The sequence below is a fragment of the Meles meles genome, chromosome 15, assembly GCF_922984935.1.
Source record: "Meles meles chromosome 15, mMelMel3.1 paternal haplotype, whole genome shotgun sequence".
NCBI classification, from domain to species: domain Eukaryota; kingdom Metazoa; phylum Chordata; class Mammalia; order Carnivora; family Mustelidae; genus Meles; species Meles meles.
This window is the reverse complement of record NC_060080.1, coordinates 26,449,663-26,475,788: the sequence shown is the minus strand read 5'-3', so window position 1 is coordinate 26,475,788 and position 26,126 is coordinate 26,449,663. Positions and strand designations below refer to the sequence as shown.

The 26,126-nt window shown below is 48.3% G+C and overlaps 1 protein-coding gene across 4 annotated transcripts in view; it reads right to left on the bottom strand.

Annotated features, from left to right (window-relative positions):
• The window catches only part of LTBP1 (latent transforming growth factor beta binding protein 1), a 402,027-nt gene extending 376,487 nt beyond the window's left edge, over positions 1–25,540 (bottom strand). For 2 of the 4 annotated variants that reach the window (XM_045979276.1, XM_045979280.1), the window contains exons 1-2: positions 24,937–25,538; positions 23,816–23,886 (exon numbers count right to left, since the gene is read on the bottom strand). In XM_045979276.1, the coding sequence (XP_045835232.1) occupies positions 23,816–23,886; positions 24,937–25,433 (568 nt within the window). In that variant the 5' untranslated portion in view covers positions 25,434–25,538. Of the gene's footprint in view, positions 1–23,815; positions 23,887–24,936 lie in introns of all 4 variants that reach the window. The other 2 variants (XM_045979278.1, XM_045979279.1) reach the window with 2 other exon arrangements.
• Between the last annotated feature and the right edge of the window lie 586 nt (positions 25,541–26,126).

Sequence of the window (26,126 nt, the reverse complement as noted above, 5' to 3'; positions counted from 1 at the left end):
ACCCCTATCACCTGCACAAATGTAATTACCTTATTAACTAAACCTCTGTGTGTGTTCAAGATTAGTGAGGGGAGTCTACTCGGGTGTAATGCTAAGAACTAAAACCAAATCTCTTCCACCATGGAGCTGAACTGCTATGCAGTGAAGAAGGTTGAGGTCTGTTTTTTTAAAACTGTAACAATCATTATAGTCATGTGCCCAGTCAGACCATTCAATAACCAAGGGGGCTTTCCCACCAGTGACTGGAGACACCTCTGCCCACACGGCAGGGACCACGGGCCTGTGTCCGCTGGGCCACAGGGAGGACGGCCCTCTCTCCCACCGCACCACACCCAGCTCTGCGCCGAAGTCTGAGACGGTAAGGGGGGGAAACTCCTGGAAAAGACCATTAATAACACTCTTTTCTTTCACTACTTGTTTCGGGGGAGGGGGGAGAAAATATTTGCATTCCTGATAACCTGTGCTCGGTGACCGTCTGTCACACTCTTGCCTGACCAAGTCATAGGCAATGCAAAGCTTTTGCCAGGTCAGTCACTGACCCAAGCGCTTCTGGCAAAGTCCATGTGATGAGAGGCAAGGAACACCCCATGCAATGCACTTTCCTGCAGAAACCATGTAGGAGACAGCTGTCAGCTTGGAGGCCGAACCCAGCCAACCTTAATGAGCACATTCAGGACTGAGCCATAATCCTTGCTGACACTGAGTTCTTCATTCCACTTACTGGTTACTCTTCAGGCAAGACGTTTCCCCTAGTCGGACTACCCGATGAGAAAATACATGTGGCAGGAGAATTAGGCCCCACCTGTATCGACATGTTTAATCTGAAGGCAGGGGCTGGTAGGGTACTCCCTGGACTGGCAGCACGCATCACCTGGGATCTTACTAGAAATGCAAGTTCTCGTGCCCCGCCTCAGACCTGTGGAATCCAACAATCTGCTTGGCCAAGCACTCCAGGTGAAACCGATGCACGAAAAAAATGAGAGTCCCAGTCATGTTTGAGGTCACTTGTCTTAAGGTACCGTGAGCTTGCAACTGGGGTTTCTGGGGTGACCAGCATTCCATTAGCTGCAAAGGAGCATGGTACCAGGGGAAAAAGGCAGAGTCTGGCAATCCTGCAATTGGAGTAGGGCTGGGGTCACTCAGGACAGTAAGCACCACGGGCCAAACACAAGGCAGCTTAGAGACTGACGTCAAGTGATAGAAAGGATGGGGGGAGGGGTCATACGGCACAGATGTGCCTTAAGCCCAGATGTGTCATAAGCCACAACTGTGGCCAACTTCAGAGCGGTCTGCATCAATGCGCATCAATCTAGGACTCACTCTCCAAATTTTTAAAAGGTTAAATCCTCCTTCAAATGCAATTTTACACTGAAGCTTAATATATGAAACAGCAAGGGGTGTCTGAGCATCCCCCCACACACCTTACATCTCCTCTCACCTCTCCCCCTTGGGCGGCCTCTGACATATTTCAGTGGATACCTGAGGGTTTCTGAGAGCAATCTGAAAGGCAGAGGCTGCTTATTAAACATACGATTCCTGAGCCCCGCCAGACCCAGCGAACTAGCAAAGCTGGGTCTGGGCCCTGAGGACCTACCTGTTTCCGTTTCTCCAGGCTATCCTGAGGACCAGCTAAATAGAACCCTGGAGCCGTGTGAGTCTCCGAGGGGGTCCCTGAAGTTTTGTATCAGAATCATTTGGGGAGGTTCCTGGGCCCCTCCCAAGCCCTACAGACACCAGCTCTCAGGAGTCCAGGAATCTGCCTTGTTAGGGTGATTCTTATGAGCATCAGGGGTGAGAAATCCTGTGGCCTGAGGCCAGAGAACAGATGCCATCCCTCATTTCCACACCCCACACCAAACTGTGTTGTTTACGCATCTCCCCTCCCCAATCCCTTCAATCTCTCATGCTCTCACCTGAAAATATTAAAAGAACTTATCCTTCTTCATCTCTTTGGACAGGAAGTCCTCCTGCCCAGTCCCTGGGCCTTCATCCCCAGAGCCTGGGTGTCCAGTCACATGCTGGCAACAGGAAGGAGACACGTCTTGGAGCCCTGACTCCTGTTCAGTCTTACCCCTTAAGTCTGAGAACAGAACTACAGACAACTAGGCATCAATGAACGGCTTTGACCAGCGGATCATGGTTTGCTCCATAAGAATCACCTGAGAAATTTTACAAACTAGTTGTCTAGGTCCCACCTAAACTCACAGATTCTGCCTTAATTGCTTTGGCGAGGGTAGGGCCTGGGTATTTTTTAAAGGCCTCTCGGGTGGTGACGCACAGTCGGGGTGCCTGGATGGCTCAGGCGGTTGAGCATCCGGCTCTTGGGTTTTGGCTCAGGTCATGATCTCATGGGTCGTGGAACTGAGCTCTGCGTCGGGCTCCCCACTCAGTGCCTAAAGATTCTACTTGAAGAGTCTCTCCCTCTGCCCCTCCCTGCCTCAAATAAACGAATCAATTTTTTTTTTTTTTTTAATGCACTGTCAGGGAAGAAAACCACTGTCTAGAGCAAGGTTTCTCAAATGTGACTATGCGGAGATTTTATCAAAATGAAGATTTTGATTCAGTTGGTGGAGTTGGAGCCTGAGGCCCTGCATTTCCAGCAGAGTCAAAGATGATACTGGCCCCTGGATCCCATTTTGAGAAGCAAGGATCTTGTGGTTCTTGAACTTTGGAATCACCTGGAGGGCTTGTTAAAACAAACTCCTCAAAAAACAAAAAAAAAAACAAAACAAAACAAAACAGGGGCGCCTGGGTGGCTCAGTGGGTTAAAGCCTCTGCCTTTGGCTCAGGTCATGATCCCAGGGTCCTCGGATCGAGTCCCACATTGGGCTCTCTGCTCCTCAGGGAGTCTGCTTCCTCCTCTCTCTCTGCCTGCCTCTCTGCCTGCTTGTGCTCTCTGTCTCTCAAATAAATAAAATCTTTAAAAAAAAAAAAACTCCTCGACCCACCCCTATAATTTCTAGTTCAACGTGTCTAGGGTAGGGCCCCACATTTTGCATTGCTAACAAGTTCTCAGGTGATGCTTATGCCGACAGCCCAGAAACCACACTTGGAGAACAATGAAGACCACGGTTTTAAAATATTAGGTACATCAGAAGAGTCTGAGGAACTTTCAAAAGCGGGTCACCAGGCCCAATCCACAGGGTCCTGGGAAAGAGCCCAAAAATTACAGCTCAACAAGCTTCACAAAAGGGACTCGTGTGGTCCACGCGGATCTAGAATTTGCCTCTTGCAAATGCGATCAACATTTCTGGGACCGACAGCCAATTTTACTGGAAATCAGTCTGAACATCCCAAACGCACTTCATGGTAAGATGCCACCACTGCACACCTGAGACACGTTCTCAGCAGCCACTACCAGGTCCACCGGAAGAAGAGAACAAGGCCACAGGGAACCAGAAAAGCTCCTAGTAACCACTGAGTTCCCTGGGAGCCTTTCCTCTAGGGTTGTCAACCCAACGCGTGGGGTTAGAGAGGACCTGCCACAGAAACCCCTCTTGGGAGCAACATCTACGTGCATAAGGTGGTTTAAGGTGGTTAATCACACTCGTGTTAGATTCAGAAGACTCGGGTCGGGATGCTGGCTAAACTCATGAGGCTTCCACTTCCTCATCTCAGAAATGGGGAAACGGTATCTCCCTTGGGTGTTGCTAAGAGGACAGGAGATAATGTCTGTAATGCACTCAGCAGAGGGCTGCTCCTCAGTTAGATCACAAACCTGGGATAGTTCTGATAGCAGAGACATCGAGTCTCAGAGTTGGAAGGGACCTTGATGCTTAATCTTCAGCCAATAAAGGAAACTCAAAGAGCAATCACATAGCCTCCCCTGGGCACCTGTAAGAAATGCCGTACCTCCGGCCCAGCCCAAACCTTCTGGATCACAAGCCACATTTTAACACGACCTCTGGGAGATTCCTGTGCCCATTAGTCTGAAAAGCATGGAGCTACACTAACCCACTGGCTGTGGCACCGATCCATGGTCCTCGACCTTGCCCCTTTGAAATCAACTGCAGAGCCTTTAAGAAAACACTCAGGCAAGCGCTGGTTTCCCACCCTACCTACCTGCAGACCCCGCAGTGAGCAGGCTTTGTAAGGTACACTGATAGTGATATGGATATCAAACACTAAGCATATAAAAAACATACTCATGTAAGGTGTTACCCTCAGAGAATCTGATTCAACTAATATGGAAGGTACCTCAGACCTGGGATTTTTACAATCTTCCCCAGATACTCCACTGGCAACAAAGACTGAGACCCACTAGCACAGAGTAAGCCTGCGGGCTCTGGGGTCCCATGGGTGGGTATGATCCTGGTCCACCACTCCCTGCTGTGTCACTGTGGGCAGGTTACCCTACTGACAATCTCTCTGGCCTTCCTCTCTTAACCCATAAAATCAGCATCATGACTGTACCTGTCTCATAGAGATACTAAGGATAAAATGAGATATAACCCTGGGAACACATGCAGAACTGTGCCAAGCCCACGGTCAGCTCTCAGGGAATGTTAACTACTGTTACCGTGAGCAGACGGATGGATGACAGCTTCTGCCGCAGGACTGCCAAGGACAGGGAGTTCACACTTCACGTTAAGCCCTTTCGTCTGTGGGACACTTGTTAGAAAGCTCTTCTCACAGTCCTGAGGGTACAGCAAGCATCATTCAGGTCGGCCCTCTGTTCGTTGCCGCAGTCCAGGTCTTGAGCCCTGCAGCTGGATGGGCCACCACCGGCAAACACACACACATTCCTCACTGAAGACCCCTGCGTCTGGGCCACCCACTTGGGAAAATAGCCCCAAGGTCCTGGCCTGGGAAGAATGGGTTACTTCAAGCGGCAGGAATGCTTAGCATCAGGCTACAGGCGCTGCCTCTAACGAGCTGTGTGACCCTGGACCAGTCACAATGCTCTGGGCCTCAGCTCCCTCTCCGTTATACAAGAGGATCCCTGTGGTCGCCTCCAGGGCCACCCTCCTGGGGTTCCCGGGGGTCACAAAGGACCAAATCATGTTTTTACTTCATGGTCTTCAATAGAACAAAAAAGGCAACTTTCTTCCCACTGCCCACTCCCTACAGCCGTGTGATTTACATTTCTACAGTCTCTTAGAGATTAGCCAGTAAATGAGAATTTAACAATAGGCTTTCTCTAAAAGTCTTCTAAATATAGACACATTCTCTGGGAGAGCAGAGGATTTCCTGAAGGCTTTTTCTGAGGAAACTAACAGGCCTAAATAATAGATGGTGTTTGGATTGAACTTGTGTATGGAGAGTGAGTGTGTGTGTGCGTGTGTAAAAACAATGTGACGATTGTGTTGGGTTTCCCCTGAGAACTCTGAAGACACCCGGAATCATCTGTCAGACTGTCGCCACCAAGTTTGCTCTCACTGTGTCTCTTGAATTCATTCCTTTCTCTGCTTTTAAATGAGCGCCTTTTAGGTCTGGGCTCCTCGTGGGCCTGCCTGGACGGAATTTCCCCACTCGTCAGCTCACCTCTCAGGCCCAGCCTCTCTCTCCACCTGGAGGGCCTGCCAGATCCCCCACGGCAGCGTGCCCGACACCCGCCACAGCCATCTGGCCCACCCTCCGTCCCCCACAAAACCCTGAAGCAACTTCTCTCCCTTCTCCCTCCTGCCCAAAACGTGAAATCTGGGTCTTCCTCCTCAATCCACGTCTGTGCCGCCTCTTCCTAACCTGGAGCACTGCCTCAGAGGTGGATTTCCCCTGGAAACGCCCCCACACCCCCAAGGCAGGGTCTGTTCATGTCGCCCCCAGCTTCTCTACACCTGTCAGACTCAGAAATCACCAGGACGCTGCTGTATTCCAGGCAGGGTGCTGGATTCTTCACATGTTGTGCAACCCGTTCCTTTATGATGAACACAGATCTCCATCTGGGGCTCCGCCATTGAGGTTCTGGGATCAGACCTGGATTCAAATCCAGATCCGTGCCCTTGCCATGGAATCGTGGTGCTGTTGGACGGACAAGTGAGGTAAGGAATCAAGCTTCTCCTGCCTCTGGGCTCAACCTACCACTTCACACACCGCCCACCCCCACCTTCCCTTCCTCTCCAAGCAGCCTATAGTCTGAGCAAATGGAAATCCCCCCCTGCTTCTAGGACACAACTTCTGGTTCCCACCCCTGGGCTTTTGTTCACACTGGTCTCTGCCTGGAAGGCCCTACTTCCAGACTCAGCCTCCAAAAAACACCCTACGGCTATCTCCATTCCCTCTGGATCCTGCTCTGGAGCTTGGCTAACGTGACTAAGTTTGAGATCAGTCTCTTGCCTTTGAAGCCCAGTGGCACCTGGTTCCTCTTTGGTATCAGCCCAGGTGCTTTTCAGATCCACCTTACACTGGGCTGACTCCTGACTGGTAGGAACCAAACCTTCCTTGTGTTCCCACAAAGGTCTTCTACCCTGGCGCCCCCTAGGAGAGCGCTTCCCACACAACTGGTACTCGACAAATAATAGCAGATGTCAGATGCTATCAAAGAGAAATAAGAGTCATAAGCTATACGTAATCATCCCACTTCTTCCAACATTTTGAAGAATTTCTTATCCACAGGAGGACTCTTTTTTATCACCTACAAGTAAAAACCAACTCTAGCAAATGGACGGAACTTATAAGAAAGCATGCTTCAATTGCACTACTGTGTATTTACCCTAAAGATACAAACGTATTGTTCCGAAGGAGCATGTGCACCCGAATGTTTATAGCAGCAATGTCCACAATAGCCAAACTATGGAAAGAACCTAGATGTCCACCAACAGATGAATGGATAAAGAAGATGTGGTATATATACACAATGGAATACTATGCAGCCATCAAAAGAAATGAAATCTTGCCATTTGCAACAACGTGGATGGAACTAGAGGGTATTATGCTTAGCGAAATAAGTCAATCAGAGAAAGACAACTATCATATGATCTCCCTGATATGAGGAAGTGGAGATGCAACGTGGGGGGGTTGAGGGGTAGGAAAAGAATAAATGAAACAAGATGGGATCGGGAGGGAGACAAACTGTAAGAGACTCTTAATCTTACAGAACAAACTGAGGGTTGCCGGGTCAGGGGCGAGGGGGGTGGGGCAAGGGTGGTGGGGTTATGGCCATTGGGGAGGGTATGTGCTATGGTGAGTGCTCTGAAGTGTGTAAACCTGGAGATTCACAGACCTGTACCCCTGGGGCTAATAATACATTATATGTTTATTAAAACATTTTTTTTAATTTTTTTTTAAAAAGCATGCTTTAGCGCCACAAAAATCGGTTTTATTTTTTTCACAAAGTTGCGTGTAAAATAAAAGGGGTACCAGGGAAGAATGAGCTTCTTGTCTCTAGGAGGATTCAACTATAGGCTTGCTGGCCTGCACTATAAGAGCCTGGAGGACGCCTAGGTTAGAACAGGGATGCAGTAGCTGAATTAGATGTCTGACTTCCTAGATCATCTCCAAATAGGAGCCTAAGCCACCCCCTTCGCCCACGGAAGATGATGAGCACGCACTGTCATGTAACAACTGAAAACGGTGTCCTGAAACCTTTCCCCATGTCACTCAGCCAAGCCTCAATGTCCCTTAACCCTGAAGTTGTGCAATAAAAAGTCAAAGAAGCCAGAGATTTCATCCTCTGATCCCAAACCGTTGTTTTTCTCATTTTCCTTCTACATGTGATTTTAAAACATTTTCCAGGGCCATCAAAAGCCAGCTTAAAAGTAGATAATTCAGGAGGTGATTACTTTGCAAACTTCAATGAAGTTCAATGACACAACTCTAAGTCCAGACAGATTATTCAAGCCATTAGAATCATAAAGGTTTGCCTGCAAGTAATAATGATAATAAACAATGAGCCGAAAGGTAGGATTCATCCAATCCTGGACACCTGAGGTCCACTGACAAAAAGGCATGGGCTTGAGTCCTCCATAGTTACAGGCACTGATGTGGACAATTATTTAAAAAAGAGAAGCTAACGTGAGGTCATCTTTTATAACTATCCACAACAAGTTCTGCAACGGGAGATAAAAAGTCAAATGAGTAACAATCTCAAGCGAAAGAAAATAAACACTCTCTTCTGCCCGAGTCAAAATTTTGTCATCGCACTTTCAAAAATGTGCTACGGCTATCTTTATTAACTGAGTAATCCCACTTTGAGCCAGGGGGAGTAGCCATTATAATCTCTGAAAATAAACGGTTGATCTGTGAGGGATGAACCGTCACCATGAAGAATGAACAAAGAAGGACACTGCTTCCCGAGGCAAAGGACAGCACCCGACGGCCTCCAACGGTCCCAGGGTGACTGACTTCTCTTACAGGCATCTGGACGTGTCTCCCAAAAGCCTCAGCGGTCTCCTACCCAGATGAAAACGCTGCAGAGACAGGTAGGATCCTAAGACCAAAATGAGTCATAACGTTTACTAATGAAACATAATTGACCCACACAGCTGCTCTGCAATGCCGTGCTATGACTCAGACCAGAGAACCTGGGGATGACTCCCATACACACCTCCATTTATGCAACAGTTTATAAAACAGTTCTCAAAAGCGGTGTTCAAGAAACCAGGAAAAGCATCCAAATCCATGAAAATGTGGTTAAGGACCCAGATGCCAGTCCTCATGCAAGCATCTAGGGAAATAGTAAAGGATAAGATCACTCCAACTGAACCGTGTTAAGCTTTGGGAAACTCTATCTGTTTCCAAGTGACGTTTTCTTAAATGGAACTCCATTAGAACTTCATAGAAAGGTTACTGAAACTGAATCACGCTTTTAAAAAATGCATTTTTGCATACCCTATACTTGTCCCATATGATGTGATATAAAGATGGATCCCTGGGTTGAAATCGAAAACAAACGTGAGCTCTGGCAGCAGTCCGGTCCCACAGAATGCCTGGAGATCACAACACCCCATAGACACAGGAGACTGCAAGTTACCCAGCCAGACCTCTGCCGACTGCATATGAACAGAATATTGGTAAGCACAATATTGGATTGATACAGCAGCTCCCAAAATGGTGATAATGCAAGGCTTCCCCTTGGTTATTGTTATTCTTGCTTGGAAACTATCAATAGGTAACATTTAACCTAATGCTTTTTTTTTTTTTTTTTTTTTACAATGGTTCCTACATTTCCATTTTGCACTGGGCCCTGTAAATAATGTAGCTGATTTGGTCTTGATTTGATGATTTGAACCCCTGAACCCAGTAAGGGCCGAAGCCAGCATAAACCTTAGGATCCCCAGTTACCCGCCAATAAACATCCTCCTTTCCTTTAGCCGGTCTGTGTATCTTTCACTTAGACCAAAGGGTCCTGCCTAAAATGACCTCCGGTCCATCATCTCTCCTACAGCACCCTACAGACGCCCCCTGACCTCAGGCCTAGAGGCCTCCAGGCGGGACCCTCCAAGATCTACACATCCTTCCTTGTATTAGTTTCCTCTTACTGTCTAAGAAGTTATCAACGCCTTAGTACCTTCCAAGAATACACATTCATTATCTCACAGATTCCATGAGTCAGTAGTCTGGGCACAGAATAAGTGAGTCCTCTGCTCCAGGGTCTCAAGACCCTGAATCAAGGTGTCGGCCAGGCTATAGTCTCATCTGAGGTTCGACTGAGGAAGACTCTACTTCCAAGACCATTCAGGTAGTTGGCAGAATTTATTTCCTTGGTGGCCGTACGACTGAGAGCTCCAGCTTCACCCACCCTACCGGTGAGAGACTGCCCCCACTTTCCTGCCCGTGGCTCTCTCCATGGCAAGCCACAAGCACAACGGGCAGCTTACTTTCTCCAAGCCAGCCAGAACTCTCTCACTGGAGTCGGCCAAGAAGGAGTCCTATACAATGTAACATAACCAAGAAAGGGACATCCATTACCTTTGCCTAGAAACAGAACAGAATACTATTGACTGGAAGTGAGTTGGAGGTTCTGCCCGCACTCAAGGGGAGGGAATTAGACTAAGGCGTATCTGCCACAATCCTAGTGCTGTGATCATCTTGGCATTCCACTTGGGCTGTGAGCTCCACAGAGCAGCGTCCTGACTGCATTCTTAGCTCCCAGCCTTCTACACAGTAGGCACTTGAGAGTTAGTGAGGGGAAATGAAAGGTTGAGGCCAACACAAGAAATAGACTTCTGAGGACATATACAGAGAGACAAATCAGCTATAAAAACATTAGCAGTTATTAAAAAAAAAAAAAGTGTTTACCCACACTAAGACCAAAGGAGTGAGAACTAAGGATTTTTAAAATCAAGCAATTCCTCAAATTTGGGTCTTTTCAAAATGTGAATACCGTTTTCTAAGGCTATGCTTGTCTACAGGATAAACATTTGGGTGCTTTATCAAAAGTAACATGCAGAAAATTTGCTCACATTGGGAAGAGAAGATAAAATAATTACTTTCAACCAGGTAGAACCATTATCACAAAAACTGATGATTTAAATAAGCCTTGCCCCCGCCCCTGCTCCCCACCAAATCTTTTTATGTAGAAAGGAAATAGATATTTTTTAGACCTAATTTTTTCTTGATATTCAGGTAAAGAGTCTGCATTCATTTATTTTGCAGAAAGAACAAAAATACCTAATTAGGGGGGACCCCCTATTTCACAGGAAAAGTAAAGCAACTCTCTCAGCTCTTTCTACAAAGGTTCCTGGTCTCATAACAGGGAATTCCTTTCCTAAAAACACATCTAATAAAAGTGTGGATCATTGCTGAAACTCTTAACTGGGCTGTTTCCAAACATCTGATGCATTCCTTCAGCAACGTGCAGGACTGAGTCAGCAGGACCCCAAGGAATGGCCAAGCAACACCGCCTCATCCTGTCTCCGTCTCAACGTCCTCATCCTCACACAAGAAAGCCTGGTCCCGGCCAACGCTGAGGGCATGTTCTGGACAAGAGCTCGCTCTTCGTTTCACTTTTGAACGATTCTGGAAACGAGTAATGGTACCTGCTTCCAAAACAAAATGTCACATTCTCTTCTGTTACTTTTACTAATGTTGTAATACCTTTCTCTCCTGGCCTTCTGCATCTTTTATTCTGGTGTACCCCCTTTCCGCCCAGCATCCTCAACCCTCAGTGTGGCTTGGTCCTTAAGGGCTTGTGAAAACCAGGCTCATGGGGTCACCCCTGAGGGCTCCAGTTCGGTAAGGCTGGGGTGGGGTCCCACACCCTGGTTTGTTACGCATCCCCCGGGGGACCCCAGTGCACAAGGGGTCCAGGCACCACACCTTGATACAAGCAGCTGGGAAGAATATAAAGAAGTGTGATTTAAGCGTCACCCACAGTAAAGAACAGGAAAGAGCTAGAAACTCCCAAAGGAACAAACACACTTTCACTGAATGGCAAAATGGCTTCCCGGGTCCCCAGTGAGCGTGCAGAACAGAACGTGTAGTGATGTGCACGGCTCGCATTACAAGGTGCCCAGCCGAGAATGGGGAGCTGTCCCCATGCCCTTGGGAAGGGCGAGAAGACAAGCTTCTAGTCCCCAAGGCCTAGAACTGAAGGGAACCAACCTCCCTGCACCTCTCCTCTATCTACACATGATGAAAAGGAGGAGGGACTGGGTGTATCTGGAGCACTCGTTCTTAATCCAGCTGCTTTAGGGTTGCCCAGAAGGCCCGTTAAAACTCAGAGCGCTGGGGGCGCCCGGGTGGCTCAGTCAGTGAAGCATCTGCTTTCCACTCAGGTCACCATCTCAAGGTCCAGGCATCAAGCCCCACATCAGGCTCCCTGCTCAGATGGGAGACTGCTTCTCCATCTCTGCCCCTCACCCCCGATCACGTGGTCTCACTTGTTTCTATCTGAAATAAATAAAATCTTAAAAACAAACAAACAAAAAAAACCACCAAAAACCACACATGCACACAGAGTCCTGGGCCCCATGCCTAGTTTCTGGTGCAGCCTGTCCAGGACAGGGCCTGAGAATCTGCATTTCCAAGTTCCCAGGCACAGCTGCTACCCCCGGTTTAGGGACCACTCTGAGAACCACCAGGTTTGAGGAGTGCCAGTCAAGCCGTCTATACTTCTGGACGGAATGGGGCAGTTTTACCCAAGAAAGAGCCCCAAAGACTCAAAACTGAGCATTAAAAATGGTTACACAGGAAGACTGGCTGTAATATACAGTCTCTCCTACAAAAGGACCTGCTTAATAACATAATCTCAGTACCAATGATTTAAATGAATTTCAGCTGGTCTCTCCCTCAGAAACAAACGTGACTTGTAATGCTTATTAATCAAGAGACCTTACTGAGGGTCTATTGTGCACACAGAACCGCTGTGTAGGCCAACTTCCTAATGGATAAAAAGTAAAACAAAAACAGGGTCCTTCTCTTTAATTTCCTTATCATCCGTATTATTCCACCTCCAATTACTAAGAAATTTTGTACTAACTTAACATAATCTTTTCACTATCACAGTTAAGAAAGAAAGAAATATAGCTCTCTTGAAAGGATTCTTGTCTCGGCTTACACCCTACCTTTAGGAGGACAAAACAAGTCAATTGAGTGGAGGGGGCATAAAAGTGGAGATTTAGGTATTTTTGTTTATTTTCAAACCTACTTCCAGGTCATTCCCCACAGAGACTACAAACCTTTGGTAAACAGCCCCATCAATATAAAGACGTAAGACGCAGATCTGTAATCATCAAAAACCTACTGTAATACACTAAGCCTCCAATTTTTCAAGACAACAAATATACCAAGACATTATACACAAAAATTTCACAAACTGAGGGCAGCTGGGTGACTCATTTGGTTAAGCATCTGCCTTAGGCTCAGGTCATGATCTCCAAGTCCTGGAGTTGGCTCCCTGCTCAGTGGGAAGTCGGCTTCCCCCTCTCCCTCTGCCCTTCCCCCAGCTTGTGTTCTCTCGCTCACTTGCTCTCTCAAATAAATAAAACCTTAAAAAAAAAAAAATTTCCCAAACTGAAAACTTCTCACAGAACAGCCAGGAAAAAACTTAATAATAACATCACCGCATGTTTTGACAGCTTTTTTGTGAAGTATTTTCATGAACCTCATTTTATTTGATATTTACTACAAAACAGGAGGCTAGCCAACAGTATTATTAACCCCATTTACAAACAAGAACAAAATCTTCCAGGGACAATGAGCGACTTGCCCCCCAAGGCCCAGCCGAGGTGGCCTTTGCTCCTACCCCAGGCTCGCCCCACAATTTGTCAAATTAGATGGAGGTGTGCATTGAATGGAGGGGTGCATTGAACGAAACCTCAGAACAGCATTCCAGTGTGTTCCAAAAACTGTATACTCTGAATTTAACACATCCTAACTGCTCTCTGAATTTGCCATGATGGCAAATGGGATTCTTAGCTGTCGTTTTTAAAGAATTTAACATTTTTTTAAAATTTAGAACCATATGCGGATCCCCACCAATTTGCCCCTGAACATAGCAGCGACCAGAGGCTTTTCTTTTCTTAACCCTCAAGCTTTCTTCCTAAATCCTGGCCAGTGGCTCAGGAGAACCATTCACCTTTCGTGTCTCCCAGAGCTCAGCAGAGGCCTGGGGCCGTCATGAGCCCAGGGGCTGGTCTGGTGATCTGGGCACAATGCAGACAAGTCAGGCTATGATGGTCACTTGTGCCACTGGCCTTCACTGTTCTATACGCAGTTTTTCTCATCCATTAAAAAAAAAATCACATTAATAAAAAAATTGAACGAATTTTCAATTTAAAGCATTCTTTGTCCATGCCTTCAAAGAGGTGCTGTAAAAAACCAAATCCTGTATTGTGTTTTATTCCTTAATAATAAATCCACCTGCATTTATAAGTTCCCTGTGTTATTTATGGCCTTCCACAGCCCACAAGACCTGACCAGGATACAGCTCTAGCTCCCTGATCACCTCTCTCTCTGGCCCTCTCAGATAACGCAACCAACTTCACTTCTAGGTCCCTGCCCAGGGCCAGAGTTATCCTCTCCCATAAATTTGTGCTAGCTGTTCTCACCTCGGAACAACTATCTCCTCTGTGAAGATCCTTCCTCAACTCATCACCAAAATACACCCAGTTTTTAGTTCTCCTCTATGAAGAACAGATCCCATCAGTTCGGTTGGCCCTCGTCAATCCCAGAGTGGCAACGCCTTCCTCAAATTCATCTTCCCATCCATGAACCAAACTCATCTTTCCTCTGGTCCAGCAGGACCAATGGCACGGATTCAGAAACCAGCCCATCCATCTAATTTACAAAACATGACATTTCGCAAACTGTTTACGTACGTCCGTGCCAACGATATTACTCAAATGTGGTGCAGTGAGGGAGCCACGGGGAATAGGAGAGCTGGCCAAGAGCAGTATTCAGGGATCTAAAATTACAGGGAAAATCATACAACATTCATTTTACTTGGTCCCAAATCTCTATCAGATGATGTTGAGCAGAAAGATTCTAAAATTGGCAGGGAGAAAGGAAAAGTTGTCTTAAAGTTTGGGCCATGCCAGGGCAGCCTCCAGAAAGAAAGCTGAAGGAAACAGAGTAAGGTGGTGTGCCCTTGAAACGCTGTCATAATAAGCAGTGTCTGGCGGGCTAGGAGAAGCACCAGGACAAAGAAATCCAAATGGAAACGATTGCCAAAAGGTGAGAGTCTGCAAAGAAAGGAAGGAGAATTCTCCAGACAGCGTTTCAAAGACAGTATTTAGCATACAACAACATCGGAGACGCTAGTTCAACTCTATTCAATTTAGTTAGGGTTAGCGTTGATGCCACAGCAAGGAACGGAGCCTGGGTGCTTAATGTGACACAGAGAAAATCCCGCTCCACACTGATGGGGAGACAGACACCTCTCCCCACCGGGTCCACCTATCCCCAGAGCCAAGAAAGAGTGAAATCACGGTCCTCTGAGAGAAGGGAAGAGGGAGCCATGGTGTTCACCAGAGGACCTGAGAAACACAAACAGGGGTGTGCAAAAGGCGGGGGTGCCCAGGAGGGGGTGCACCAGGGCAGAATGGAAACCCCGGAGAGCTTGAATACAGTTGGGCAGCAGTCCAGCTCAGCATGCCATGTTTCATACATTACTTCATGTTGCTTCCCCAACAAGCCTCTGAATGGTGGTCCAGACAATTACCCTAGCAGTTCTGTCCACAGGGTAACCTCCCTGGTCTCACAGTGACAAGGTGTTCACATCCAGACAGGAGCCCTGTATCCTAACTCCAAAGACTGAACTTTTTTTTTCTTCTTTTTAAAAAATGGGATGGGAGAGACAGAATCTTAACGCAGCCTCCATGCTCGAGTGGGGCCCAACTTGGGACTCGATATTGTGACCCTGAGATTATGATCTGAGTCGAAATCAAGAGTCAGACACTAACCGACTGAGTCATCCAAGTGCCCCCAAACACTGAACTTCTAACCAATGACCTACAATGCCTTCTGGTTCAGGGTAAGAAAATATAGACCTGGTAAGGGAAGAAAGAGAAGGAAGGCAAAGAAAGGCAGGTAGGCTGGGGTGGGGGTGGGGGGTGACTAGTAACAGGCAGTATTCCCTTCGTGTAACCACACTGTCTTAGGCACACAGATTCTTGATATCCAATACACTGTGCCTACATGAAATGTCCAGCCCTTAATAAGCGAGGCAAGTTAATAGGTACACACGAGCATATACAAATACATTCAACTCTGATGGGTTTTTCCATAAGTCCCAAAACAACTAATTTGTGTCACACTAACAAATTATGTACTATTTTCTCTCCACTAACAAGACAGGAAACATCATTAGTAAAACATGCATTTAGGGCAAGATAAGACCACAGTCTCTCCCTTATCTATAAATCATGTGCTTAATGACCACATCGGGGAGTTTTTAAAAACATGACCCCGGTGGGCAGCTGTTGGATGTATTATGTTCTATGTTTTTGTGTATTTAAAATATTTTATAATTAAAAATAGAATATCTAGTGTGGGGGGAACCAATGTATTTCAAAGTGCTTAAACCGTTTTGAAAAATATTTCAAGAGCACCTATGTATGTATCATTAACAATTTTGCATATTTTCAACTCTTACAATGATGTACATGTATTTATCAGACATTCAACTAACTAGAAAAACTGCATGAAGTAAACTTATCTGCAGCAATCTCTGTATGTACTATTCAAAACCAAGCTACACCAGTATTCCGAGGGCTCTGGCCTTGAGGAGTTCCTAAATTGTTAAGTGTTGGGCTTGGGCTTTTAAAGTTCCATACAGGGGCGCCTGGGTGGCTCAGTGAGTTAAAGCCTCTGCCTTCGGCTCAGGTCATGATCTCAGGGTCCTGGGATCGAGCCCCACATCGAGCTCTCTGCTCTGTGGAGAGCCTGCTTCCCCCTCTCTGTCTGCCTGCCTCCCTGCCTTCTTGTGATCTCTGTCTGTCAAATAAGTAAATAAAATCTTTAAAAATAAATAAATAATAAGGTTCCATACACAGAGTCGTAAATAATGTCCAGGAAAGGGTTCCTTCTGGACCGCTGCTTCTCAAAACGCAGACTACCTTCCTCAGCATCACCTGCGGTGCCTGCTAAAAACCCGAGAGACGCGGGCTCCATAAAGCAGTTTAATAAACTCCTCCTGGATCAGTTGCACATTCACATTTAGGAACCACCAACCTAGAAGTAGTAGTAGTAGTAGTAGTATTTTAAAGATCCATTTCTTTATTTGAGAGAGGGCGAGAGCATGAGCAGGATGGGCAGAGGGAGAGAGAGACAATCTGAAGCAGACTCCGAGGGGAGCCCAGAGCCCAATACGAAGCTCCATCTCGGGACCCTGAGACCATGACCTGAGCCAAAACCAAGACTAGGACACTTAAACACTGTGCCACCCAGGCCCCCCAATCTAGAATCTTTTAAAACAGGCCACGTAGAAATGGCCACAGTCATAACCAAAATCACCAGCAGCCCGTTCGTTATCTCTCCCACTCCCCGGAACAGCCAGAGCTCCTGGGCTGGGGAAAACGTGGAGACAGATGCACAGTCACAGACTGCATGGGAGGGGCCCAACTCGGCTTCTGCATCCTCTCATCTTTGGGTCATTGCTAGGGACACCAAGACTTTTTTTTTTTTTTAAGATTTTATTTATTTGACAGAGTGAGGGAGCACAAGCAGTGGGAGTGGGAGAGGGAGAAGCAGACTCCCCACTGAGCAGGGTGCCCAACACACATTCAATCTCAGGACCCCGGGATCATTACCCGAGCCAAAGGCAGACGCTTAACCGACTGAGGCACCCAGGTACCCCAGGACGCCAAGTTTTAAGCAGCCTGTCTCTCAAGCCATGTGCACAGCATCTTTGGCCTTACTCTGAGCTGATTATATCCTCTCACCCCCTGCATAATGTGTTGGGGTCCTGACCCCCAGTACCTTCATGTGTGACTTTATATGGACCCTATTTGGAGTCAAGAGTCTACAGAGGTAATTTAGTTAAAATAGGGTCATCAGGGGAGGCCTGGTGTCCTGATCAAAAGGGGAAACTTGACACAAAGACAGACACACAGAGAAAGAGGATGATATGGAGGAAGACAGGGAGAAGGTCTTCTGCAAGTCAAGGAGGGAGGCCCGGAATAGACACTTGCCACGTAGCCCTGAAGGAACTAACCCTGTCCACACCCTGATTTTGGACTTCCAGTCTCCAGAACTCTGTGACAATAAAGCTCTGCTGTCCTAAGCCAGCAGTTTGTGGTGCTATGTTATGGTCAGCCCTTGCAAACTCACACAGCTTGGGAACTGAACTCAACCAAGTGAATTCAGACCCTAAGAGCCAATCCGTATTGGGGCTGACAGGAGGGGCCCCGGCACTGGATGTCCGGGGAGCCCAGGGCAGCAGAAAGAACCAGGAATCAGGAGCCACAAGATCTGAGGTAGGGTCCAAGCAGTGCCCCCCCTGCCTGGAAAGGGAGTAATACCTGCCTCTCCTACCCGCACAGGGTACGAAGACCAAGAAAACGCTCCCCACGTGCCAAAAAGCACTTTGCAAGTTGTCCTCCCCCCGCCCTGCCCCAGCAGCACCTCAACGTTTGCTCTGATCTCGGTCAGTGTTAAGAGTGAACTCCAGCTCCCCCTGCGTATCGCTGGGAAAGACTTGGAAACAATATCTGCGTTTCAGGAAAATTCAGTTCGAGCTCCCAAACATGTTTGAGTATGTTTGGCATATCCAAGACAACAAATAACAGGGTCAGAGACGGCAAACTCCCAAGGTTGCCAAAGGTCCTTTCAACAAGTCAGGCTTCCCTAAGGGCCACGGGTTCACTGGGCAGAGAAACACTGCAATAAACCAGGCCAGGCAGGAGCAGGCGGTGTGTCCAGGCCGGCCCACGGGCTGGAGGAGGCCTTCACCGACAAGGTTTAAGTTCTATCGCAACCCAGAATTTATGGTTCCTCCATGTTTGTTTTAACTAGTGCTGAGAACACATATTTGACCCAGGGTGAACTTGACCTCTGGGTCTCTCTCCCTTTGCGGTGCTGTCTGTGCCACATGACAAGACTTTCCAGCCGACCCTCCCACCGCTGCTCCCGGCAGCTGCCATGGTAAAACCTCACAGCGGATCTATTGGCAAAGCAGCTGTCAATGGCCATAGCAGGCATACGAAAAATGTGCGATCCTTCTCGGCCTGACTCCCAAGCTTGGCTGACGCAACGTGGAGCCAAGCGGGACAGGAGACAGCCTGAAGAACGCTCTGGGTCATCTGAACTCTGGCCACACGACTCCCTCCTAGAGGATGCCATCCACTGCGTCTCTCCACACCGAGGTATAAGTAGCTGTCTCCTCTGCATACAATTACGGAACACTGCTAGGTTTGGGGGTGGGGGGGGTGTTTTCCAAAGCAGTGTGGGCTGAATGCCAATGGAAAAGCAATGGAATATTGATTTTTCTGTTTCTTGCTAAGGAGAGAACAAGTCATTTGATGTGCCATGAGTTAAGTGAGTAAAAACAGACCTGTACTCCGTGCCGCTGGCTGCATTTCTCCTCTATTCATAGAACCTGGCACATGGTAAAAGCTAAGCAGATACCCGCTGAATAAATGAAAGAACCATCCATACATTTACGGAGGGTCTGCAAAGTGCCAGGCACCCGCACGGGACCCCTATCTGCCAGCTTTCCTCTTCCGTCCTCCTCCCTCTGCCAACCTGGCCTCACCCTCATCTGCCTCCACTCTTTTATGTCCTCTGCTCCCAATCCAGTCTCCTTTCAAGCTGAGCCCACTGGCTTTGTCTCTCTCTAGCCCACACCTACCCCAAGGGGGGAACAAAAACGACTGCAAGAACCAATAAGGGTAGGTTCGGTTTGAACAGAGGAAAAACATGCAAAAACGAAGAGAGGCAAAAACAGTACCCATCAGGGATTTAACGCCCCGAGTGGAAGACAGAGCGTCTAAGCAACAAAGACCCTCCCCTAAATGCAAACTCTTTGGAAAGAGAACAAATGTGGTGCCATCACTTTTGCCCAAAACAGAGGATCACTATCATCTCAGTAGTAAGACCCAAAAAGACATATCCCGCGCGATACGTTCGGCTTCTAGAGGTCCACACACAAAGGATGTCTAGAAAAGCAGCATTAACATGCAACTGGGCACGTCTAGAAAACGACTGGGTGGCTGGAGCTCCTAAAACCACCTTTGTGGACTCACAAAGGCATTCCCTGTGGCAGTGTGGGTCTGCTGCCTGCCAGGCTCACAGGGGATTTGCAATGCAAGGCTCACCAAATCTGCAGTCTTCAGAAGCATTTGCCTGTGGCACATTTAAATTAAGTTTCAATCAACTAAAAACAATGCAGTCTGGCTGCAAGGGCACTTTATTTTCCTCACTGGATTAAGCAAACCGAACAACATAAACACAACCAATCTCTCACACAGAAATATTTTTGGCATCCATTGGACACGACCTATATAAACTGAAATTCTTTAGCTAATTGTCAATTATCCTCAAGATATAATGACAATTAGGAGGCATCCTGGGTGGTACGTTTAAATGTGCATACCCATTTTATGATGATGACTATCTTCAGGGGGAATTTCGTGTTTGTGTATTAAGTACAATATTGAATACTCAGGCGCAATTGTTCAATACAGCAAAATAAGGAAGTGAGAGAGGAAAAAGACCACAAATCAATTTCTTTTGCAATCCCAAGTTCACCAGCACTTCCTGAAGTAGTTACAGTCACAAAAACGGTGTCAGGATTTTTTCCATTTAATTATGTTCCATTTAATTATTTAATTTATTTCAATATTCCATTTAATTATTCCATTTAACCTTAGGGGAGTACTCTTACCTCTAAACAGCAAGCTTTATTCAAAGAAAACTAGAGACCCACAAATACTCTAATACTTGGTCACTTTTAAAGTTCTATTAAAATATATCATTCAGGGGACGCCTGGGTGGCTCAGTTGGTTAAGCCGCTGCCTTCGGCTCAGGTCATGATCCTGGGGTCCTCGGATCGAGTCCCGCATCCGGCTCCTTGCTCAGCAGGGAGCCTGCTTCCTCCTCTCTCTCTGCCTGCTTGTGTGTACTCTCTCTCTCTCTGACAAATAAATAAAATCTTTAAAAAATATATATATATATATCATTCAGAACAAACTGCCTTCTTTTTTCTTGGTAATCAAAGCCAGGACAGCATGGGAGTAACTGGCTTTTTCATCGATTCTCGCCCCGCCCCATCGTTATTGAGGACGAATTGAAAAATAAAAATTGTATATATTTACGATACGTGATGTTTTGATATACACGTATGTTGGGAAAGAATCACCACAATCAAGCTAATTAACGTAGCTCTCGCCTCAGTTAACGTCGTTTAGAGAGTAGAACACTTTAAGATCTACAACCTGAGCAAATTTCAAGTAGGATTGCTAATGATAGACATATTACTGTCCATTAGATCCCCAGAACTGATTCATCTTGTGTAACTGAAACTTTGTACCCCTGACCACTATTTCCCCTTCCCCTGACCCTAAACTGCATCAAAAAGGGATCCATATCTATACTATTTAAAAAGAAGACAATGATGACACCAGCTGGGGAGACACACATAGGAAAAAAAGAAAACCAAGTAATGAGTCAGGATTTGCTTGGCTTAACCCAGCAGTGACTAAGACTCTCTCTGGTTTCATCAAGGCTTTTATAACTTTTCTCTTTCACCTGGATACCTGGAACAATCCAACAATGCAGGCAAGGTTTTAGCACAGTCATTTCTGGATGGGAAAACATGGGGTCAGAGAGGTCGAGTGAATCCCTCAAGGCCACAAAGGATTTGAACTCACAGCCAGGGGCTTTTCTAGGAGCACAAGGCTCCAGTATGGACACAAGTTTCACAGCATGAGCAGGAACCCCTGTCGTCCCGTCCAAAGGCAGAAGGCTCCTTCATCTCTCTGGTTTTCCCACATACACAGAACAAGTCTCCCATTGAAGCATAACCACCTGGCAGGTAGATTACCTTACACTGGGCCCTGGCCTACCCCAGGATCACTTTTAAAAATTATTCCTGAAATGAGCTGTGATATACGTTTCTAGCACTTGGGCCTGAATTAACTTGTCAGACTGGGCAGTATAGGAAGACCAATTCTCTGAATGCTGAAGATCATCAAAAAAGAAAGGCATGTTGCATTGCTTACTTAGACCCTGTGCCGTCCAAGGGCTAACTTCTAGGAATCGGAAAGAGAACCTAAACCAAAAGCCACACATTTTTCTTGGAGATACTGTTAGATGCAATCAATGTAGCAGCCTCCTCTGGGGCCACGCAGTAAGGGTTCTGACCCAGAGCCCTCTGCAGCTTCTTCCAGGGTCACCAGAGGGCAAACCCAGCCAAACCTCGACACAACCGTGCCCTTGCCTCCCTCTCCTAGGAAAGCAGGAAGCCGTGAAGTGGTTCCTGAAGATCTGGCTGCTCTCCTTTCCAGGTCATCTTTGGATCTTCTGAGACATCTTTGGAGACCCAAATCCTCAGACAACCTTTTCAGAAAAGGCACTTGATTGCATCATTTGCAAAGTAAATGTCTTCAAGTCTTAGTGCACCCCAATGGGCATCAAGGAAGAGAACCCACCCACTGTCTATGAAATCTTGCTCTGTATTTTCAGTCTTTACACAACCGCATGCCACTGCCATGGTGTTGTCACGGGTGGGTTATCTCCATGTTCTAGGAAAACCACATCCTATCAGGTTTTGAGCAGAAGGAGATACTGAAAGGAGGAAATTGTGTGTAATTTGACCTGATTTCTTCGTAAATTCAAGAAAATGCTGGTGCACTATTGTCAAGTGTAATCTAAGAAGAAGTGGAAAATTATGACAGTTTAAATGCCTACAATCCTCAGCATTGCTGATCTAATGGTTTGAGTTCAATAATCAGGAGGCGGAGAGTGAGTTCATATCTGCCATTACTCCTTGATCACAGTTAAATCCTAACCCATCCAGACATCCCTTTCTACAAAATCCAGGCCATTATGCCAAAGTCCTCCTGTTTCTTTCAAGGAGTGAAGGTATTTTTTTTTTAAGATTTTATTTATTTATTTGACAGAGAGAGATCATAAGTAGGCAGAGAGGCAGACAGAGAGAGTGAGAGGGAAGCAGGCTCCCTGCTGAGCAGAGAGCCCGATGTGGGACTCGATCCCAGGACCCTGAGATCATGACCTGAGCTGAAGGCAGCAGCTTAAACCACCGAGCCACCCAGGCGCCCCTGAAGGTATTTTTTTTAACAAGCAAGTTCACCAGAATGACTGCACGAGAAATTTTTTCCTACCTTTTATTTTAAATATTTAAATTTCAAATATTTTTAAAATTTTTAAATTTAATTTTATTTTTATTTACTTGTCAGAGAGAAGAAAGAGCACAAGCAGGGGGCGGGCAGCAGGCAGAGGGAGTGGTGAGCAGAAGGAGAAGCAGGCTCCCCACTGAGCAAGGAGCCCGATGTGGGGCTCGATCCCAGCATCCTGGGATCATGACCTGAGCTGGAGGCAAACACTCAACCAACTGAACCACCCAGGTGTCCCGAGATATTTAAAATATTAAAACAGTATTTTAAAATCCAAATGATACATAAGACAAATTGCTAAATCCTAGTTGCTAAATACCAATAAGCACCTAAATTCTGGATTCCAGTCCACAATGTTTATGGCTCAAGCTCCATGCAGAGAACACCTAAGAATGCTAAACTTTGAGTGGAAGATTTTTAAATTCTAATTAGCAACAGACAGAGTCAACTTACCCAGCAGAGCCTCAAAATATGTTTTCACTGAATCCTTAACGTTACACTGATCAGGAAAATGTTTTCTGGTGTTCTCCAACCTATATGTCCCAACAATACATTTTTCTAAAACACTGCTACAATGTGTATTAATTGGAGAAGCACGGAAGGAAACCCTACTTGTCAAAGTGGTCACCTCGTGGGAAACACTCAGGCCTCAAGGATGGAAGATTCTCATTGCTGTTTTCAGAAAGCTTTAAAAATTGCTGATATTTTATTCCAGAACTCTCAGCCACCTACTACCCATTCCCTTCCCGCCATCGACTTGAAGTTTCTCATTCATCCATATCCAGGTTTGAGTTCACTGTACTGGTTTGGTGTACGGCACATTCTCCACTGGAAAATTTTTCCTAGCTCCTGATCCGCCGGTGTGACAGTGATTAATACTCAGTTGGGGATAAGGGAACCCTGAACCCATGGCCCAGTTCTGTACAATACATTGCCACACTGGTACCATCATTACTGTGACCCAACCTTCATGGGTGGTGATGAAGGCTGCAGGTAATGGGGTACACTGCATTGCTGATGCTAATTTCTCCAGGACAGCATTAGTCCCTTCATGTGACCCCTGCGGAATCCTCCACCCCCCCATGTGGACAGCCCCACTCTGCCCACTGTGCAGGGCCACACTGAACAGGGAAACTTACGTTTGGTGCACCTCTGGGAGCCAGGGGCCTTACTCCAGCCATGGCAGCACTGCCCTCCACAGACATTGACCCTAAAACAAAGCAAGACCTCTGAGTCCAGCAGTAGCAACGTTCTCTTCCAGAGACTCCAAGCTTCTAGGGGTTCCTGCAAGCCAGCCTCCTGCTTCCACATTCCTCTGGCTTCCAGAGAGTCCTAAGCCACACTGAGGATGCCCAAGCGGGGAGTGCCCAAGGGTCCCCAGGGAGAAGCGTAAAGACCATGCATCACGGGAAGACAGGAGAACCAAAACGCCTGCATAACACAGGAGGAAAGAACGAGATCCACATAAATTATTTTCTTAACCCCCAATGTAGAGCCAAGTGTCTTTTGTACATTATCTCACCCACAGTTGAAACTCAATCTGAGTTTGAGAGAGAAGCGTCCAAACGGGTGAGATCACCATCAATGCCTGGAACTAGCCATTAAGAAAAGAACCAAATGGGCAAAAAAAAAAAAAAAAAAAAAAAAAAAAGCTATCCCCCATACCCTGGACCTGTGATTAATGGGGAGCGGGGCAGGAAGGATGTTTATCCGCGCCAAGTAACAGAAACTTTCCAACCGAAATTTCTGTCAGTGCGGAGACACCCCCGCCCGGGGAAAGCAGACCCCACAGGTGCACGGAAGCTCAAGCCCACAATTTCTAGGACGCTGAAAAGCTTCAGGCCACCGAACAGGGGCTGATCTTTACAGCCAGCCCCCCCAGGACGTTTTTTGTTTCACTAACTAGAAAAAAATTTAAAACTGAGTTGCAAAGTTTAATTGATGCTGAGGGAGTGAGTTGTAGTGACTTCATGTGTCCGCCCATCTTCTAGGAGCAGTTAGGTTCGCGCACAGGAGGTTACGCCCCAGGCAGAAATGCCTTTTGTGTTTACCCGCAGCTGAGAAACAATGCCCTCGGAGCTTGTCCTCCAAGTCCCCGGGCTTCCCACACCCGGCTCCTCGGGCGGCGCGGGCGGGCGGGGAAGGAGAAGGCAGCCCCACGGCGCACGCCGCCCGCCGCCGCCGCCGGGCTCCCAGGGGCCCCGACCCCGCGGGTCCGGGCGCGGGCCGCGCGCGCCGCGGAGGGAGGGTGTGGGCTTACCCCTGCAGCTGCTGCTTCTGCTGAACCTGCAGCCTCGAGCCCCCGCCGCTCTGGCTCTCCGGCGGCACTTTGGAGCGCACGACTTGCCTGCCTTGTTTGGCGAACGGGGCCGCCGCCGGGTGACCGCCGGGCTTGGGGTGGAGCTGCCCGCCGGGGGCCCCGGGCCGCGCCGGCTCCGGCTGCGGCGGCGGTGGCGGCGGCCGGAGCCCCTGCAGGGCCGCGCCGCCGGGCTGGCTCGTGCGGCGCGTCCGCTCCGAGGGGGCCCCCGGGGAGGCGCGGCTGGGGGCGCCGGCGCCCGCCGAGCCGCGGCTGTACCTGGCGTCGAGTGCGACGTTGAAGGTCCGCGGGCGCGGGGGCCCGCCTAGGGGTAAGGCGCCCGCCGGCAGGCCGGGGCCCGGGCGCACCACGTACGTGATCCTCCGCACCCGGCCGTGCGCCGACGACGCGAGCAGCCCTGCCCAGAGCAGCAGCCCCCACCTGAGCCAGGGCCCAGCCATCGCGGGCCCGAGCCGGCGGCTCCGGCGCCCGCCCCCGGCCGTGCGGCTCGCCCGGTGCGGCCGCCCGCGCGCGCTCCGGCTGCCCGAGAGCCCGGGAGGCGGGACGAGGAGAACTCGGTTGCCGGAGAGGAAGTTCTGCGGGCGCCCGAGCGGCCCCAGACCCCAGCCGAAAGCGGCGGGGAGGAGGGGGCGGGCGTGGGGGTGGGGTGGGGAGCGGAGCCGGGGAGGGGAGGGGCGAGGCGAGCGGGCTGCGCAAGGTGAGGGTCCGCTCGCGCGGCCGCGGGTGCAGGGGGGCGCCGCGCCGGGCCGGGGGCAGAGCGGGCGAGGGCGGGCGTGAGCGCGCGGGACGCTCAGAGGCAGCCGCGGCTGCAAAGTCTTTAAAAAGTTGCTCTCGCCGTGGAACCGAGTGTCAGATCCGAACAGCCAATCTCCGGCAGACGTGACGTCAGGCAGTAAATCCTAATTGGGGAAAGCGTGAGATGAGCCGCAGAACGCGCCGCCAGTCTCCACATCCACATAGATCGTTACTGTGGGGCGGCAAGGCAGAGGTGCCCGGTCCCGAGTCCCGGGGAAGGACAAAGGATTCGGCAGAGCCGCTGACCGGTCCTTTCCTGTTGGAAGCCCCACAGGATTTCGTTTCGTATGGCTTGAAAGGCATTTTCTTACCCGTGTTTGCTCGGATACATGCGAGGT